The sequence below is a fragment of the Galeopterus variegatus genome, unplaced genomic scaffold, assembly GCF_000696425.1.
Source record: "Galeopterus variegatus unplaced genomic scaffold, G_variegatus-3.0.2 Scaffold321, whole genome shotgun sequence".
In the NCBI taxonomy this organism is placed as follows: Eukaryota; Metazoa; Chordata; class Mammalia; order Dermoptera; family Cynocephalidae; genus Galeopterus; species Galeopterus variegatus.
This window is the reverse complement of record NW_007726432.1, coordinates 114,289-131,822: the sequence shown is the minus strand read 5'-3', so window position 1 is coordinate 131,822 and position 17,534 is coordinate 114,289. Positions and strand designations below refer to the sequence as shown.

At 35.6% G+C, this 17,534-nt stretch overlaps 1 protein-coding gene across 1 annotated transcript in view; it reads left to right on the top strand.

The window, feature by feature from the left end:
• MRPS9 (mitochondrial ribosomal protein S9) overlaps positions 1 to 17,534 on the top strand; it is a 77,567-nt gene that overhangs the window by 7,300 nt on the left and 52,733 nt on the right. Inside the window, exon 2 of the mRNA XM_008567465.1 lies at positions 5,481 to 5,660. Coding sequence (XP_008565687.1) covers positions 5,481 to 5,660 — 180 coding nt within the window. The remainder of the gene's footprint in view (positions 1 to 5,480; positions 5,661 to 17,534) is intronic.

The window sequence follows — 17,534 nt, the reverse complement described above, 5'->3', positions numbered from 1 at the left end:
AAGAAACAGATCTGTCAAGTGGTATCTATACTATTTCATAAACACAAAGTCTGAGGAAAATTCTCTAGTCATAGCTTTTCGGTTAGAAATGGAACCTGTAGAAAATTTTTTGGGAGTTGTTCTTATCCTAGCATATGTTTTTTAGCTAAATATCTGTTTTTTCACATACTCAGTCTTACTTTACTTAATGAATTTGTACCAGTGAGTAATGGACTCCTTTGACTGTAAATATTTTTATATGAAATCATTGATGGAACAATTCAGAACATTTAATAAATATATTCAATAACCTGGTACTGATGCTGTGATAATTTTGTAAATTTAATAAATATGAATTTCCAGAATCTCATATTCTTAAGCACTGTATAGATATGTCTTTGGTGAAGGTCCCAGAGATTTTATGAAAAATAGCAAATTTGGGACATGTTTTTTTAAGCCTTATCTAAATGAATAAGAACAATTTTTATAAATATATTTAAACCTCATTTATGTTAAAACTAGGGTAGCTGCTAATTGGTATCAGAAACACTGGAGAATAGAGACTGACAAAATTATAGATCAAGTGAAGAAAGGAGTCTTCAAGCCAAAAATCAACTCTTTTGTTTGAGAAGATGTTAAAATGTTGTATGAACAAAAGAAGAAAAGAAAAAATGTAGAAGAGATAGATGAAGAAAATACAAAGGAATATTTACTCAACAACATGGAAGAGATATTCTACTACAACTATGTTACAATGTCAAGGACATTTTTTTTTCCTTCTTTTTGTATTTTTTCGTGACCGGCAATGGATCGCAACCCTCAGTGTTTCGCCCGTACCGGACTGGGACCGGCAACGGGATCGCAACCCTCGGTGTCGCGCCCGCACTGCGCTCAACCAGTGAGCGGACTGGTCTCTATATGGGATTCGAACCCTCGGCGGGAGCGCCGCCACACTCCCAAGCGGCACACTGTAGCAGTGTGCCACCGGGCCGGCCCCTCAAGGACATTTTTAAAAAGGTTGGGTGATAGGAATAAACTCTATGAGATAAGAAACTTTTGAGTCAAGAACGTTGAAGATAGACCAGTGATATAAAAGCTACAAAACCAAAGTGAGTGCAGTGAGCAGAACTGACACTGCGGAAAGAGGGAAAAAAACATGGAGTAAAGGCTTAAAAATCATACAGAATGCAGATACAAGAGTCAAGAAATAGGACTAAGAGAAGCTGATATATATGGAGATCAGAACATAGATAAATGCCTTGACTAGAGAAGAGAGCAGAATAAGTTGGTGAGAATTCAGTAGATATTTTTTTATTTCTGAAGTTGGTAGAAAAATACATTTAAAGATTTTATTCAGACATATTAATAGTCACTAGTAAATTAAGTGCAGGCTGTCTATTGTCCAAATTGCCAGATCAAAATAAATTTTTAAAAACCAAACCTTTCTTTTCCATATAGAAAAAGAAAGAAAATAGGAGGGGAACATAAAAAATGTAAAGATAAGATGAGTGATAAGACAGAGCAGCTATTAAACCCCATATAAGTAGGATATACTCATCTATTAAAAACATAGATTGGGTTAAAAAAAAAATCTAAAGTGGCCCAAAATTTAAATGAAAAATATGGGCAGTGATATTCCAGGGAAATGTAGATAGGAGGTTGAAAGGATTTCAGTATTATGATCCAACAGAATTGATTTCAAGATAAAAGTATTACATGGGAGTGGAAAACTTTATAGTACCGAAGGGTACAATCTGCCGTAGATGTTAGCTCTCTAGAACTAAATAGTATAATGAACAAACCACTGAAACATACAAAGGAAATATATAAGAAGAGAAAAGATAATTGACAAAGAAAATATTACAGATATTGTATATAAATTCCAATCTGTTTCTTTTGTATTATTCTTCTGGCTCACACCAAGCATGAATGGATAGTTAAATTTTTTTCTTTATTTTTTTCTTTTAGTTTTTCTGTCTTCACTTTACAACCAATGTAGCATTGTTCTTTGAATGTGAAGTATTCAGTCCATCAAACCTACCAACCCCTGCTCTTAGCAGACTTTCTCTCGTTTCACAAAGAAAATAGTGGCCATAAGACATAAGTAACTTTACCTTTCTGCCTGTCCTCCCTCTCCTACAAATTGTTTTGTTTCTTTGTATAAAAGAAAAGAAGTTTCTCATTTTAACACTAATGCCTCCCATTTCCTCTACTCTAATGGTGTCAACGTGATGTCTCATGCATGGTATTAACATACCTGTATCTGACTCAGGTCTCTCCTGTGCACACACATAGCCCTCTGCCTCCTGGATATCCATCTCCTGGATGTCCACCAAACATCTCAAACTCACCATTCCCGAAACTGACTTCATCACTTTCCTCCCTGATCTTACTCTCCCTCTAGAATTCCTTCAGTGAATGGAGCCACATACTCATACACTAGGAGGTTCATTTCTCCTCCTGAGGACTGTGGTTGGTGATTGGTGGGAAGTGTAGCAGTAACAACCTAAGAGAATATCTGCTGGATTTTGTTTGAATTGTGCATTCACCTTTGTTATGAGTGGATTGTTCCAGCTATGTGCTAAAACATTTTGTCATTATTTACAAATCTAGCAGTGTAATCATCCTTTTGGTAATGGAACATTTGGGAGAATTATCTCTACTGTATTATCTGCTTTTCAGCCACAAATTAATGCCTTTGTCATGATTTGGGGGGCAGAAATTCATTTTCTCTTCACTTTAAGTATGGGAAGCAATTTGCTCAAAGATACGGAATCATAAAAAACAAACAGACAAAACCCTAGGAAACAGTAAAAACATAAGATGGTAAAATTGCTAACCAGAGTTGGTGCTGTTGGTGTTTGGCTGTGGGCAGGGGGAGCAGTGGTATAAAAGCAGGCTATGTCTGTAAAACAGCAGACTAACTCTACATAAGCAAGTTGCGGTCATGTTTTTACTCACTGATAGTAATACTGTATCTTTACAATCTTTACAAATAAAATGTAATCATTAGCAATATATTTAATTTTTTTTTTTTTTTGTCTTTTGTCTTTTTTCCGTGTCCGGCAATGGATCGCAACCCTCAGTGTTGCCCCCGTACCGGGCCAGGGACCGGCAACGGGATCGCAACCCTTGGCGTTGCCCCCGCGCCTCGCTCAGACAGTGAGCGGGAACCGGTCTGTATGTGGGATCCGAACCCTCGGGCAGGAGCGCCACCGCGCTTCCCAAGCGGCGCACTGTAGCAGTGCGCCACCGGGCCGGCCCATTAGCAATATATTTAAAAAGGAGAAACTCATTTGTGCTCTCTTGAGGAAAAATTAACTGTAAAGTTTCATGGAACTTTAAATTGCCATTTTTTACCCATTAAAGTGTAGGAAGAAACAGTTTTTTTCACTGTCTTAGTTTAAAAGAGTTTAAGAACATAATTTTTACCATTAATTGGGTATTGTAATACTTGTCCTATATGTTTTTTTTTTTTTCTATTTTCTCTTGTAACTCGTGTCAAATTACTATAGAGTCATGTGAACTTAGGATTCTCAGAGGGGAAAAGGCATGGATTTGAGAGGGCTGATGCTGGTGGACAATGTAGATGTAAGGAGATTTTTATGTTTATGAAAAGGGATGGGCCGGCCCGGTGGCGCACTGGATAAGTGCGCCGCTTGGGAAGCGCGGCGGCGCTCCCGCCCGAGGGTTCGGATCCCACATACAGACCGGTTCCCGCTCACTGTCTGAGCGAGGCGCGGGGGCAACGCCAAGGGTTGCGATCCCGTTGCCGGTCCCCGGTCCGGTATGGGGGCGACACTGAGGGTTGCGATCCGTTGCCAGACACGGAAAAAGACAAAAGACAAAAAAAAAAAACAAAAAAGAAAAGGGAAATGAGAGGATTACTAAGATTGTTTATGGAAATTCTTATTATAGTATAAAGTCATAAAGGCTTCCACATGTGGGATCTCATTCCATTTTTCTCCCCTTTTGCAAAAAATAATGTAACTGCAAAATAGTATTATAATTTAAGGATCCATTTTCTGGCCATTTTTCTCTAGACCCCAGACTATATTGAGGCCAAACATCATTGCAATAAAATATCATCTTTTTCCTTTTTAGCGGGTCATATCCCAAAGTAATTCCAATTTTTCAAAATACTTGCTAAAGGACTATAATCAGGAACACTTATTTGGCTACCCCTAATATTATACCAGTTGCTCAGAGGAAATACCTGGGGAGGATTGAAAGTCTCTAAAGGTTCAGGCCAGTTGGTAGGGACTTGAATTGCTACTCATTTGATTCCTATCTGTAGACCAAGTACTCAACCCTCAAATGGTACTTATTCAGTTGCTGTCTCATTTCTGTTGCTCAAACCTTTTGGTGGCAGAGTCCGTGAGCAGGTGTCAAAGGGAGGGACACCACTCAGCCAAGCTCTCCCAAGCAAAAAGGCTCAGTGCACACTGAGATCAGCCCTCCATATCTCTCCCGAGGACCCAACTGCCACATCCTCACCACTGGTTGGCTAATTGAGGTGTCCCATCTGGGTTGCCAAATTTGTTATGGGTAAGCACCTGCAGGGTCCTTGTCTATATAGTGTATGCCAATGGAAACACAAAGACAGCAATTTGAGCCTCTAACAGAAAGGAGCTTATTGGGTTGTGCAAACCAGGGGCAAGGTAGCCTAAAGAACCAAAACAAGCTCCACAAGTATTTGGAGGTTACAGTTTTTAAGGATCTAGCTATAGGAACTTATACACATTTAACAAGGGCTGTGTTATTTCTATGCACATTTAAGTGGGGATGAGCACCCATGCGCATAGTGGTGTTATGTATGTTACATGTGTCTCATGTTCTCCTGGGGGTGGAGATTTAAGGATTGAAATGAAGGGGAGTTGGCCTTGTCATCAGATGATGAGGTTACAAGCTAAGTCAGGGCTAGTGTGCAAACTGCCCAGTCAGGTCAAAACTGTTTTGGAGTTTATGGTTGTTCTGCTGGAGGTTGTTACTGTGAAGTCACTTTCTTACCCAAGCAGCATTGTTGAGGAAAGGGGAGGAAAGAAGAAAAATTGATTAAGAAAAGAAAGGAATGGGGGGTAGCTCTCATTAGTTTCTGGCTGAGTATGCATTTGCCCCTTTTACAGAGAGTGGTATTTTGCTATTTGTTCCATGTGTGTCACATACCATGACTCACTGACATTGACCAGTCAGTATTAAATATGGATGATTATAAGTAGATAAGGAGGTAGCATACCACTTATGAATATTTTGGGTTTTAATGTATTAAAATGCTAATGTTCTTTAAACTACTTTTAAGCCAGCTTTTGAGCAGGAGACAATTTCTAACAACTTTCTTAACAGGCCTTTTACTTTGTTTCCAAACTCCTGTCAACTGAATACAGTACCATAATAAATAAGACAACTGCTTGAATATCCTGTTTTATTTAGAGAGAATGGCCTACAAGATCACCATTTAATTTAAAATATTTTCTTTTCTTTCTATTTGTATTTTCTGTTAGATATTAAGGCTAAGACATACTGCAGTTGTAACAACAAAGAAAAATGTTGCAGCCTCAAGACGTCAAACTTACACAGAGGATTTTATTAAAAAGCAGATTGAAGAGTTCAACATAGGAAAGAGACATTTAGCCAACATGATGGGAGAAGATCCAGAAACTTTTACCCAAGAAGATATTGATGTAAGTACAGTTACTCTGTTGGAAAAGTAATTGCTATAGAATTTTAGATATTAAAAGCATTGAACTTCAGCATGAGCCCTTAGCTGTGTAAATTTTAATCAAACTGTCAGAATAAAAAAATATATATGGTGCAAGTTGGAACCATGCCTCTTTGTTTTTGAAGCATTACAAAGTATGGTGAGCTATAGATTTATATAAGAAATGAATACTTTTCTTGATTCGAGGTCATGGGAGCCACTATGAATACTTATACACTATTTGGAAATTTTATCTTCTTGTGTAGTCTTGGGAAAGTCAGCTTTCTTTCCAAATGATAAAATAGATGGTATGGAAATAGAGTTGAGTTTATAGGAAATCCTGTAAGTAAACCTTGGCCCAGTGTTTTAATACTTTTTGGGTGGACATCCCAGTTGTAAGAACTTAAATTCAACAACTTTGAAGCTTGTTCTTATTTTTTAAAAGTGACATCAAACATCCCATGATATTTTATATTTAACTGAAGAATGGCATCTTTGTATAGATTTAATATTTTTATATGATTTTAAATATATTATTTTAAGTCATTTTGTTATTTTATGCATTTAAATTTAATTCCCGTCTTTTTGTATACCTTCCTATTTGTAAATGGTACTGAAATATCTCTTTAAGGTGCCAGACCAACATTTTTCACTCAACCAGAGGATTTCTTGTTACCCTTTCCAGGTCTAGGTGATTTGGAGTCGTGAACCTTGTAGCTGCTATTCTATTTTTGAATCTTGTGATAATCTAGACTGTGTTTAGGTATATTAAGAAAACTATATTTTCATAACACTAATTTTATCATAGATAACATAGGTATTGCTCTGTTTTTAAAAGAGGATACTGAGGCACAGAATGGCTAAGCATCAGGTTTAAATATGTAAATATGGAAAAAGGGAGAAGCTCTAAGATTTCAAAATTTGAACTTTGTCTTCTTCTTTTATATGTGTCTTATTTCATATATCATAGACATTTGACATTGTCCAGAATGTATAGGTAATTTTTAGCTAAGAGAGGTACATACTCAAAAAATTACGATTTTCAAAAAGAATGGAAGAAAAGGATAGAAACTAACTATCATCTGCATTCTCAAAAAATATGATTTTTTTAAGAATTAAAGAAAAGGACGAAAACAAAATAAAATCTCCTCCTTCCCCATTTTATACCATGTACCTTTAAAAATACAGGGGAATAGTGAGCATCTTGGCACAAATAGTCATCCAAATAGGAATATAATCGAATAGTGAGCATCTTGGCACAAATAGTCATCCAAATAGGAATATAATCTCTGCTCCCCTAAGTCTTCTCTCCTGAAACAACTTATTTGGCTGTTTCCTTTTTTTGATATCTTCTTTATTGAGACATAATTCATATACCATTGAAAGTGTACAGTTTACTGGTGCTTAATCTATTCAGTGTTGTGCAGCCATGACCACAGTCTAATTTTAGAACATTTTCATCACCCCAAAATTAAACTGTACCCTTTAGCAGTCACTCCTCACTTCCCTCCTCCCCATAGCTCTAGGCAACCACTTTCTGCTTCCTGTCTCTATGGATTTGCCTATGCTGGACATTTTATATAGATAGAATCATACAATATGTGGTCTTTTGTGACTGGCTTCTTTCACTAAGCGTAATGTTTTCAACATTCTTTCATGCGGTAGCATGTATCAGTACTTCATTTTTATTGCTGAATAGTTTTTTATTGTGTGGATATGTCACATTTCTAAAATTAAGTCATCGGTTGATGGATATTTCGGTTGTTTCCATTTTTGGTTATTAATGAATAATGCTAATATGAGCATGCGTGCTATGAACACAGGTTTTTGTGCAAGCATGTTTTTAGTTCTCAGTTATATACCTAAGAAACCGTTGCTAACCCAAGGTCATGAAGATTAACCCCATGTTTTCTTCTAAGAGTTTTATAGTTTTCGCTCTTACATTTAGGTCCTTGATTCACTTTGAGGTATTTTTTTGTGTGGTGTAGGGTAGGGTAGGGTAGAGGTAGGGGTCTAGCTTCTTTCCTTTATGTGTGGATATTCAGTTGTTCCAGCATCATTTGTTGAAAAGCCTATTGTTTCCCCCATTGAATTCTTTTGTCACCCTTACCAAAGATTAATTGACTGTAAATGTGAGGGTTTACTTCTGGATTATCAATTCTATTCCATTGATCTATATATGATTACTAAAGCTTTGCAGTAAGTTTCAAAATTGGGATATACAGGTACTTTGTTCTTGATTTTTGAGATCATTTTGGTTATTCCGTGCCCCTTGAATTTCCATATGAAATTTTAGGATCAGCTTGTCAGTTTCTGCCAAGAGGCAAGCTAGGATTTTGATAGCGATTATGCTGAATAGCTAGATCAATTTTGGGAGTTTTGTCATCTTAACGTTAAGTCTTCTGATCTGTGAACATGGGATGTCCTTCTATTTATTTAGATCTTCTTTAATTTCTCTCAATGATGTTTTATAGTTTTCAAAATCTAATTCTGACACTTCTTTTGCTAAATTTATTCCTAATTTTTTAAAAAATTCTATTGTAAATAGTTTTGTTTTTGGATTTTTGGCAAGTGTATACAATTGATTTTTGTGCATATTTGGTATATTTTTGTATATTGATCGTGAACCTACAGCCTTACTGAATCCATTTATTAACTCATAGTTTTTTTAGTGGATTCCTTAGGATTTTCTGTATATAAGATATTGTCACCTGCAAATAAAATAGTTTTTCTTTTTTCTTTCCAATGTAGATGCCTTTTATTTCTTTTCCTTTCTTAATCACCCTGGCTAGAACCTCCAACAATGTAGAATAGAAATGACAGGAGTGGACATCCTTGTCTTGTTCATGATCTTAGGGGGAAGCATTTAGTCTTTCTCCACTGAGTATGATGTTTGGTCGTTGGCTTTTCATAGATGCTTTTTATCAGCTTCAGGAAGTTCCTTTACATACCTAGTTTGTTGAATTTTTGTTGTTGTTGATGTTTTTGTCATGAGGGGGTGTTGAATATGTCAAATACTTTCTCTGCTTTTTGAGGATCATGTGGTTTTAGTCTTTTAATCTGTTGGTATGTATATCATATTAATTGAGTTTTGGATGTTAAACCAACCTTGTGTTCATGAGATAAATCCTATTTTGTCAGTGTGTATAATCCTTTTTATATATTTCTGGATTTGGTGTGCTAGCCTTTTGTTAAGTATTTTTGTTTCTAATATTGGTCTGTAGTATCTCTACTTATAATGTCTTTGATTTTGATACCAGAGTAATACTGGCCTCATAGAATGAGTTAGGAAGCATTTTCTCCTCTTCTGTAGAGTTCGTGAAGAATTCGTGTTAATTCCTCCTCTATGGTTTGGTTGCATTCACCAGAGAAGCCATCTGGACCTGGGTTTTTTTGTTGTTGGTAGTTTGCTTTTTGTATTTTTACTGTTTGCTTTTAAAAATGGTCCTTCACTTTCTCCTTATGGCCTGTGTGTTCCTGAGTAACTGTTCTCAACAGGAGGATCTCACTACCCAACCGAGTTTACAGGCATTTTGGAGCAGCTCTTAACTACCTTTTTTGGATGTACATAGGGCATATTTAGCTTATTGAAAAAAACAGAATCACTCAACAGTTTTGTAATTCTATCTGAAAGGATAAACATTTCCACACTATAAGTATTAAAAATGAATGTTTTGAGTGGTTGGTTCATTGCTGGGATATTTATTCACAACATTAGTTTGGTATGTTAAAATTATTTTCATGAGGATTTAATTTATACAGAGTAGATGTGGCCTATAACTTAATTCAATTACCTAAAATTTCTAGGCCTACTATAGTTTTCACATAGGTAAATTAGGTGCCATTGTATCAGATCTAACCATTAGTTATTTTATATATTTTAAAAACTGGTTTTTCTATACTACTTATCTAAGTGCTAACATAATGATAGCCAAAACCATTTGTGAAATGCATTTAAGCAAGAATACTTCAGATTTCAAACAAGTCATTTCGTATATTAAAATATCTTTAAAAAATTTTTTGTTAAGGTGTTTACAACAGATAACCTGCTAACTCCATCTACAGTGTTCTTTTAATATTATTTAGAAAAATCTAAAAGGATCCTATGCTTTAGTGAATACATTATCCTTCAATCAGGTAGAAACATTTTTTACAATATATTTAGTTGTGGTTCTCAAAATATAGAATTATTTTCCAAAAAAAGAAACCTTTACCACTGCTATGTAAATGTGGGTGGTGACGGCTATTTTGTACTTTTAAAACTGTGTGTGTCTGTGGTGAAAATAACTTGATGTCATTTTGTGTCATTGTGCTAAGGGAATATAATAAAAATCTCCCTTAAATTTAGCGTATTAAGTAATGAAATCATGAATTAATCCAAAAAAACATTCAATTGCTTCTTAAAATATGTAGACTCTTGTAAAAATGAAGTTGAATTTTTTGTGTTGTGAGGAATATAAATGCAGAACATGTAGAACCTTGTTATTAAATTGATTTCTTTTTTTGATAAATTCATTAAAATTATAATGAAAGAAAGGTGTAGGACTTGGGATTAGGAGATTTCCTGAAGTGTCCTAACTAGCAATGTAATGTTGAGCAAATCACAGCTCTATCACTTGATTTTCTCATCTCCAAAATAATACGTTCTTGCCTACCTCAGAATATAACTAAGGAGCATGAGACTGAGGCGATGTGTTATTGTTCTCATTACTATTAATAGTCATAAATACAACTACCATAACTAGAATCACTAGTTCTATAATTGCCTTTGTCACACAAGTCTTTCATGCCACCTGAGACTGAATGTTAGGGAGAATCATCTGAGATACTGTTGAGTACATTGATTTATCACTGATTTACAGGGGAGATCACCTACGTCCTGTAGGTTGATATTGTGTCTCACCTAGCTCCATACCTAAAAGCCCGTGTGGAAGTGACTGTTAGCCATTTTCCTTGACACCACTGACAATTCTACTGTGCTACACCTTGCTGCAAGTGATTGATAGGCTTCACTGAGTCTCACATTTTATATCAATTAACTGTTTTGACATTTTATTAAATTTAGTGGACTCCTTTGGCACCTGAGTAGATGAAAAAGCAAAAGAAGACGGTGACACCCAACAGTTATCAAACCATTAAGATTATGTACCCATTACAGTTTCCGTTTATGTTTTTGAAGCTATTATTTTTATAAGAGGTTCAGCTGTGTGTATAAACTGAAAAAGAGTGTAATGAATCTTATTTAGTATTTCCTTGCTGAAAAAATACTTAGTTATTTCTGAAGACAAAAATAATTTTATCAAAATCAAGTAAGTATTTTAAGCTTCCATTGCAATTGCAATATTTAGAAATTATATTTTTTTAATAATACGTTTGGCCTTTAAAATGTCAATTAAAACTAGATACAGTAATTTTTCTCTTATGTAATATGATCAGGAAATTAGATGTTTTACAAAAGGGAATATTCCAGATAAATAGAACGTATTTTTAATTGTAATTTGTAATGAAAACTACCACCATGTCTGGAAAACCTATGTATGTTTGAGGTGCTATCTAGGAGCCTGTTACACGTTAATATTTATAAAAACCTTCTGGGGTAGGTATCTTTTTTATTATTTTTTTATTTTTTATTTTTATCATGAGGATACCAAGGCTGTAGAAAGTCTTTCTGTATCCAAAGACTGTGTTTTTTCCACACTTTACAGAGATTGTTTTTTTTGGATAACATTTTCTAAAATAAATTATAATCTCCCCAGTCTTATTTAGTAGAGTATAGTGAGTATAATTTAACCTCACGATGCCTTAGGATTTTCCTTTCGAGTGTGGTTGTTAACCCCTGACTGTGGCTCATGGTGCATGTTTGTCCCTGTACTGAATGGCCTGGCTATGGATTGTTACTGATTCTTGTCATCTCCTTTCCTGTCACGATGTCTTAAGTCTGTTACTGCCTCTAGCTGCTCTCACCTGCCTTCCAGCCTTCTGGCATAACTAAACCTGTTAGGCATATGAATTAAAACTAAGAACTGTTGGACTCTGAATAAGTACCTGTATGCTCTTCCAACTAAGTAAAAAACCATGAATTTATGTCAGCTAATTCAGCTTTTTATGGGTCTTTTTCATTGATTTCTAGGTTTATAACTTTATTTCAGAGGGTTGAGTTTGAACAGAAATCTGACCTCACTAAATACAGCATATATACTTTATGGATGGAAGTTATACCTAGCTAATCTTAAATGCTAGTGTTTCCATATTTTAATAAGGCTAGAGTACAGATGTGAGTTGGTAAAATAAAAAGAAATGTGATGGATAAAATTTTTGAATAAAAGTAATTCTGCTTGTCACTTTTGATATTCATTTTAAAGTTACATCATTTAGAAGATTTATTATAGTATTGTATATCTGTTGGAATTTTTTAAAAATTACTTTGCTATAATTAATGATCAATCTTTTTATTAAATTTATATAAAATTATTATTTTTAGTTGGCAAAATAGCAACTTAACTAACAAGAAATTAGTTATTGGAAGGTATAGATTTTCTCCACTTCAAAATAGTTTAATTTTTGCCTAATTTCTTGAATTATATTGAAAATAAATAAACTACCCAATGAACCATTATTATGGTGCTACTGATAACCTTCAAAATATCTAACAGGAAGAAAAACAGGTAGCCTCTCACAATTAGTAATGTATACGGTGTTGTGCTGAAAGAACTTTAAATTCATGCTAAATATTTTGAGAATAGACCTTAATGCTATGGTTCTCAACTCCTGTTAAATAAACCTATCACAGATTACTGCCAAATGTTGATCAGTATGTAAAAATTATTTTTGGCTGTAACAGTATACATTACTGTTAGGAGGAATCTGTCAGATGGAACATTGAGCTGTGTGGGTTTTGTTATTCATTGTAAAGCAGTTACAAAAGAGGATTTTATGCATATGGAAACTAAAGAAGTAAGCCCATGAGTGTGTTACAGAGGCAGGGCAGAAACAGTGTCCCTTGTTGACCCCAAGGCTAGAGGGTAGCCAGGTGAATAGTGCAGCCAAGGCCTGTGGAATTTTATAGACATTATAACACACTTATGCTAGAGCAGACGTAAGGTAACCATGATTGCTAATCTGTTTAGTCTTTTAATGCTTTCCCATGTACCATCAAAGAATCTTTTCCTCAGAATCATGCTGTAAACACAAGAAAGTTGAGGACCACTGACATTTACATTTTTCTTTTTGAATTAAGCATGTAGTAGTTATAAATTTTAGGTTGGAGACATTTCAGTTATATTAAATATTATGAGTACAGACTTGCACTTTCATTTACCAATGTCTTTATTTGGGAATTAAAAGTTAAGTTCTACATTATTATAGAATTTCAGGGAAAAAAGCCAGCAAATTGATATATAACACTGCTGAAGTCTACCAATTACTTTTTAATTGGTATTATAGACCTCATTCCGAAACCAGAATGTTTTATTCTCCTAAGTGTGAATATGCCGTATGAAGTTTCTCTAATTGATTTGCTGTGCCCATTCCATTTGATGTATCATTTTTCACAATATTTCATAATTTGTGCTCACTTCTAATGAACAGAGTCGTTAGGACAGGCATGTCTAAGTACAACTGACAGCTAACATTAGGTGCCAGATGCAGTTTATAAAGCTACGTAGAACTGTAGAGAACAGTTTAAATAAATTAGCACCTGTACATTAGTCTCACTTGCTGGTAATTTATAAGCGAATCAGTAGAGATGACATTTAGGTAAGTCATTGATCAAGTTAACAGCTGCAGACCCACTGCCCAGCTGGGATACCTAATTAATAGAGATTGCGTTCCTGACCCAGTGCTTCTCCTGAGTTGTCTGCAGTCCTTTTACACTTTGACTTCAGCCTAAGAATATAGTCAAATATTTGCCTTCATTTTAGGGAACTGTTGAATTACCACTATTCTAGTTAAAATATAAAATGTAAGTTTACTAATGAAGACTACCTTACTCCATTACTTATTTGGATTAAATGTTTTAAATTTAGTTTCTTTTTTTTTTTTTTTATGTCAGTACTTTTTTGTTTTGGATTTAGGTTAAGCATATGTGGCATGCTGTAATCTGATAAGTGTCTAAGGTGTTCTATACTTATCATTAAATGTATATTCCATTTTTTTCTTTTGGAAAAAATAGGGGTCTTTTGTTTCTTGACCAACTAACCATATGTAACATTAGTTTAAAACACCAAAGAACTTTGCTAAGTTGAATTCCATACAAATTTTAGAATTTAAATAGGAAATAGTAAGCTAGAAGTTATTATGGGAAAATGCCCTTTGTTTTCTATTCCTGTGGCTCAGAGTTCCTTCTGCATGAATTTAAAACTGAAATATTAAGACATCAGCAACCTTAAATCAGAGAGTAAGGCAATGATTTTGATATCTATTTCAGATATATGGACATGGATATTGATGTTTGAATACCACTGTGTTTATTATAGGCCACACCCAAAGTCTGATTCTTAGACTGAGAAAAAGTCTAATGAAACGCAAATGATAAGCCTAAAACAAACAATATTTGGTTAGCAACATTGTTTTGAAGCTTCTTTAAGGATCATTAATTGAGTCCCAAGTAGTGTATATATTTTTGTTTTTGTGGAAGTGTTGGGAGTTTCTTAGTTTATATAGTAATTCTTCATGTAGGTTGCTTAGAAGTGAAAAAATACTTATTTCAGATAATTATGAAATTTCTGTTAATTCTTTCATGGTTGATAAACTTAGTTCAAGTGGGCCAAATCACAATTGGGATGTGAAATACCAGTTTTCCTCTAGTTTTAAGATACATGGAGGCCTAGGTCACTTGCTGCTGGTACTTTTTCTCTAGTGCCTAGTAAATGACACACATACATCGGGGAACCAAAGAACATTAACAATGAACAGACAGGTTAACGTTAACAGAGAGTTCTTCTCTCACCCCCTTCTTCCAGTGCTTTTCTTCCACCTATCATAACACTTAAATTTTGCATTATTTATCAGGCTAACATAGATGCTTCTGAGTAATGTATCAGGAGAACTGCTTAAAAAGACTGAGGTATTCTTAGGCTTTCTTTGCTTTCATGTTTCTCATTTTATTCTCTGGTACTTCTGAACCTTTCCCAACCAAATCTTTACCCTAACTTTTATGTGCAGTAGCCCTTCTACCCCAACCATTTTTCTTACTTATTCTTTATAATAATTATATTATTTGAAATACCATCCTTGGTATGAATTTTATAGGTCAAACGTAATTTTTTTCATTTAATTAGACAACTGTCTTTGCAGTGACTCTGTGTTTTGGGAAGCCCCAAGGACTCAGGAGATCAGCCCATGGAGGAATTTATCTTCAGTGAAGTGTTTGCCCAACATGGGGCAAGGCTGTCAGGTTTGAGGGGTGAGAATGAAGTTGCTTGTCTGCAAGGAGAGCTTGGGGAAGTCTCTCAAGCTGGTGACTTTTGAGAGAAACTGATTGAGGAAACCAGGGGACAAATTAGTGGAGGTAAGGGTAGAGATAGAGAGTTAAATACTATATTTGGAAGAGCTTGAGTAAATTTCTTTCTACCAAAATAAACGTCAAGTCTCAATGTCCTATATAGAGAGACCAGTTTAGGAGTGGGCAAAACTAAAATAGTAGGGTGTGTGCTACCGAGCTAGTTTTTCCTAGCCTGTGTAATCCTGGTGAAATCTTAACTTTGGGAGTTGTGGGGTGGGAAGGTGATCTAAGAGGAAGAAAGCTGGAAAGCTGTTATGGTCCCCCAGTGGGTCTTGCCCCCACTACAGGGGTAAAGTGGGGTGAGCTCCCTGTTGTACCTGAGGCAGAGCCTCTAGTGACAAGAGAAAGCAGTAACTTCAGCAAGATCATGCCTGGTGCTGAAATGCAGACTGCAGCACATATGTTTGCTGCTTATCAGATATGTAGAATTTCCAATAGTGACATCACTTCCAGCATCAGGTTTTGGAGAGAAAGACGATAGTGTCCCCTCCTCTCCCCATCATCTCTGCTCTTAGGATGGTGTGGGGAAGAGTTAGTCTGGAACTAGACTGAAAGCCACACTGCTGGGAGGAGGCGAGTTCGAGAGGATGCTCCCTGGAGGGAAACAAGGCTCTGTCCTTGTGAACCCTGGAAGAGGACTCTGTTCCTTCAGGTGGATGTTCCTAGGACACAAAATGGAGGTGTACGCTTGTTGTTTTTGTAGTCATTTGTTTTGTTGGCTTCTTATGCTTTGCTTCTAAGAAGAAGGAGTTGACGCTTGGGAAGCGCGGCGGCGCTCCCGTCCGAGGGTTCGGATCCCACATACAGACCGGTTCCCGCTCACTGGCTGAGCGAGGCACGGGAGCAACGCCGAGGTTTGTGATCCCGTTGCCGGTCCCGGTCCGGTACGGGGGCAACACTGAGGATTGCGATCCGTTGCTGGACACGGAAAAAAAAGACAAAAGACAAAAAAAAAAAAAGAAGAAGGAGTTGTGAAAACAAGCAGAATTTTCAGTATTTGTCACAACTAAGTATTTATATCTTTTTCTTTCTAGTAGCAAATTAAGATTAACTACAGAAAAGAGCAACAAAAGGGTAGGGCGACAACCAGAGCTGGTTCAGCAAGGACCTCTTAATTAACACAAACTACGAGAAGACTAATTGGGAAAGTGGAATCTTTTGTGATACTACTCTCATTTTTACCCCATGTACACATTTCTTGGGTACACACACATGCATACCCTCTTAGCTTTTCCCACCACTTCCTATATGTAAATGTTTCCACCCCCATCCACCTCTGAAATCCAGGCTGAAGTGGGGTACATAAACCAAGTTCTCTTGCCTTTATACAGAGTAAATTATAGCTATTTTGGTTAGTATCAAAGGGCCTCAGTAGTGCCAACAGAGATGTTCGGAAATGTGGCTTTATGGTTGGTTTTCATGATACTGAGTTGCCCATTAAGGGCCCCAAAGAATCAAGTCATAGATCTGAAGAATTAAAATGCCACTGGCCAACCTGCTTCTCAGAAGAGAAAATTAGGAATGGTAATTGTGACTAGCTTCATCATAGAAGTCCCCCATTCGAAGAATATTTGGTTATTAATACTCTCCTGACAATGGATATTTGTTAACATTTGTTTTGTTAAATTACAGACTTTAACTCTGTAACCTTTTAATGAAGTTAATGCTGAGATATGCCTCAGTAACATTAGTACAGTGCTGTACTGCGTGAAGGATTTGATTACAACAGTCTAGAGCTGCGTGGTTGCTCCTAGCTTTGTGTGATTATTTTAACTAAATTTAATTAATATAAAGTAAAATTGAAATTTACTTCCTCTGTTGGTCAAGCCACATATCCAGTGCACAGTAGCCACTTGGGCTGTGGCTATCATATTGGACAGCACAGATGATAGAATATTTCCATCATCAGAGGAGTTTCTATTAGATAGTGTTGGCTAGAGAATTGCTCCTTCATTTCATCCAAAAGAGTTTGTATGTTTTGCCTTGTATTATTTTTAAAAAATAGAATACTTGGAAGTATAAGTAATATCAGTGTGCAACTTTGTTTTTATATTGTCTTTCATTGAAACAATCCAAAATAGTTGAAAAATTGGTTTTGAAAACAGTTTGATAATACTACAAAAGAGTAACTAGAAATGTAGAAGTATAGAAAATGGTTGCTTTTATCTGAATGAAATAACAGTCTTATTAAGGTAATTATAAATTACAGAAGAGCAAAAGATGCATATATATATGTATTTATGTATGTATATTCCATGGATGTTGGAACCAGAACTGAGAAACATCAAAACATTCTAGATTAATAGCAATAGCAGTAAATATTAATTTGTATACTTTTTCTTTTTTTTTTTTTTT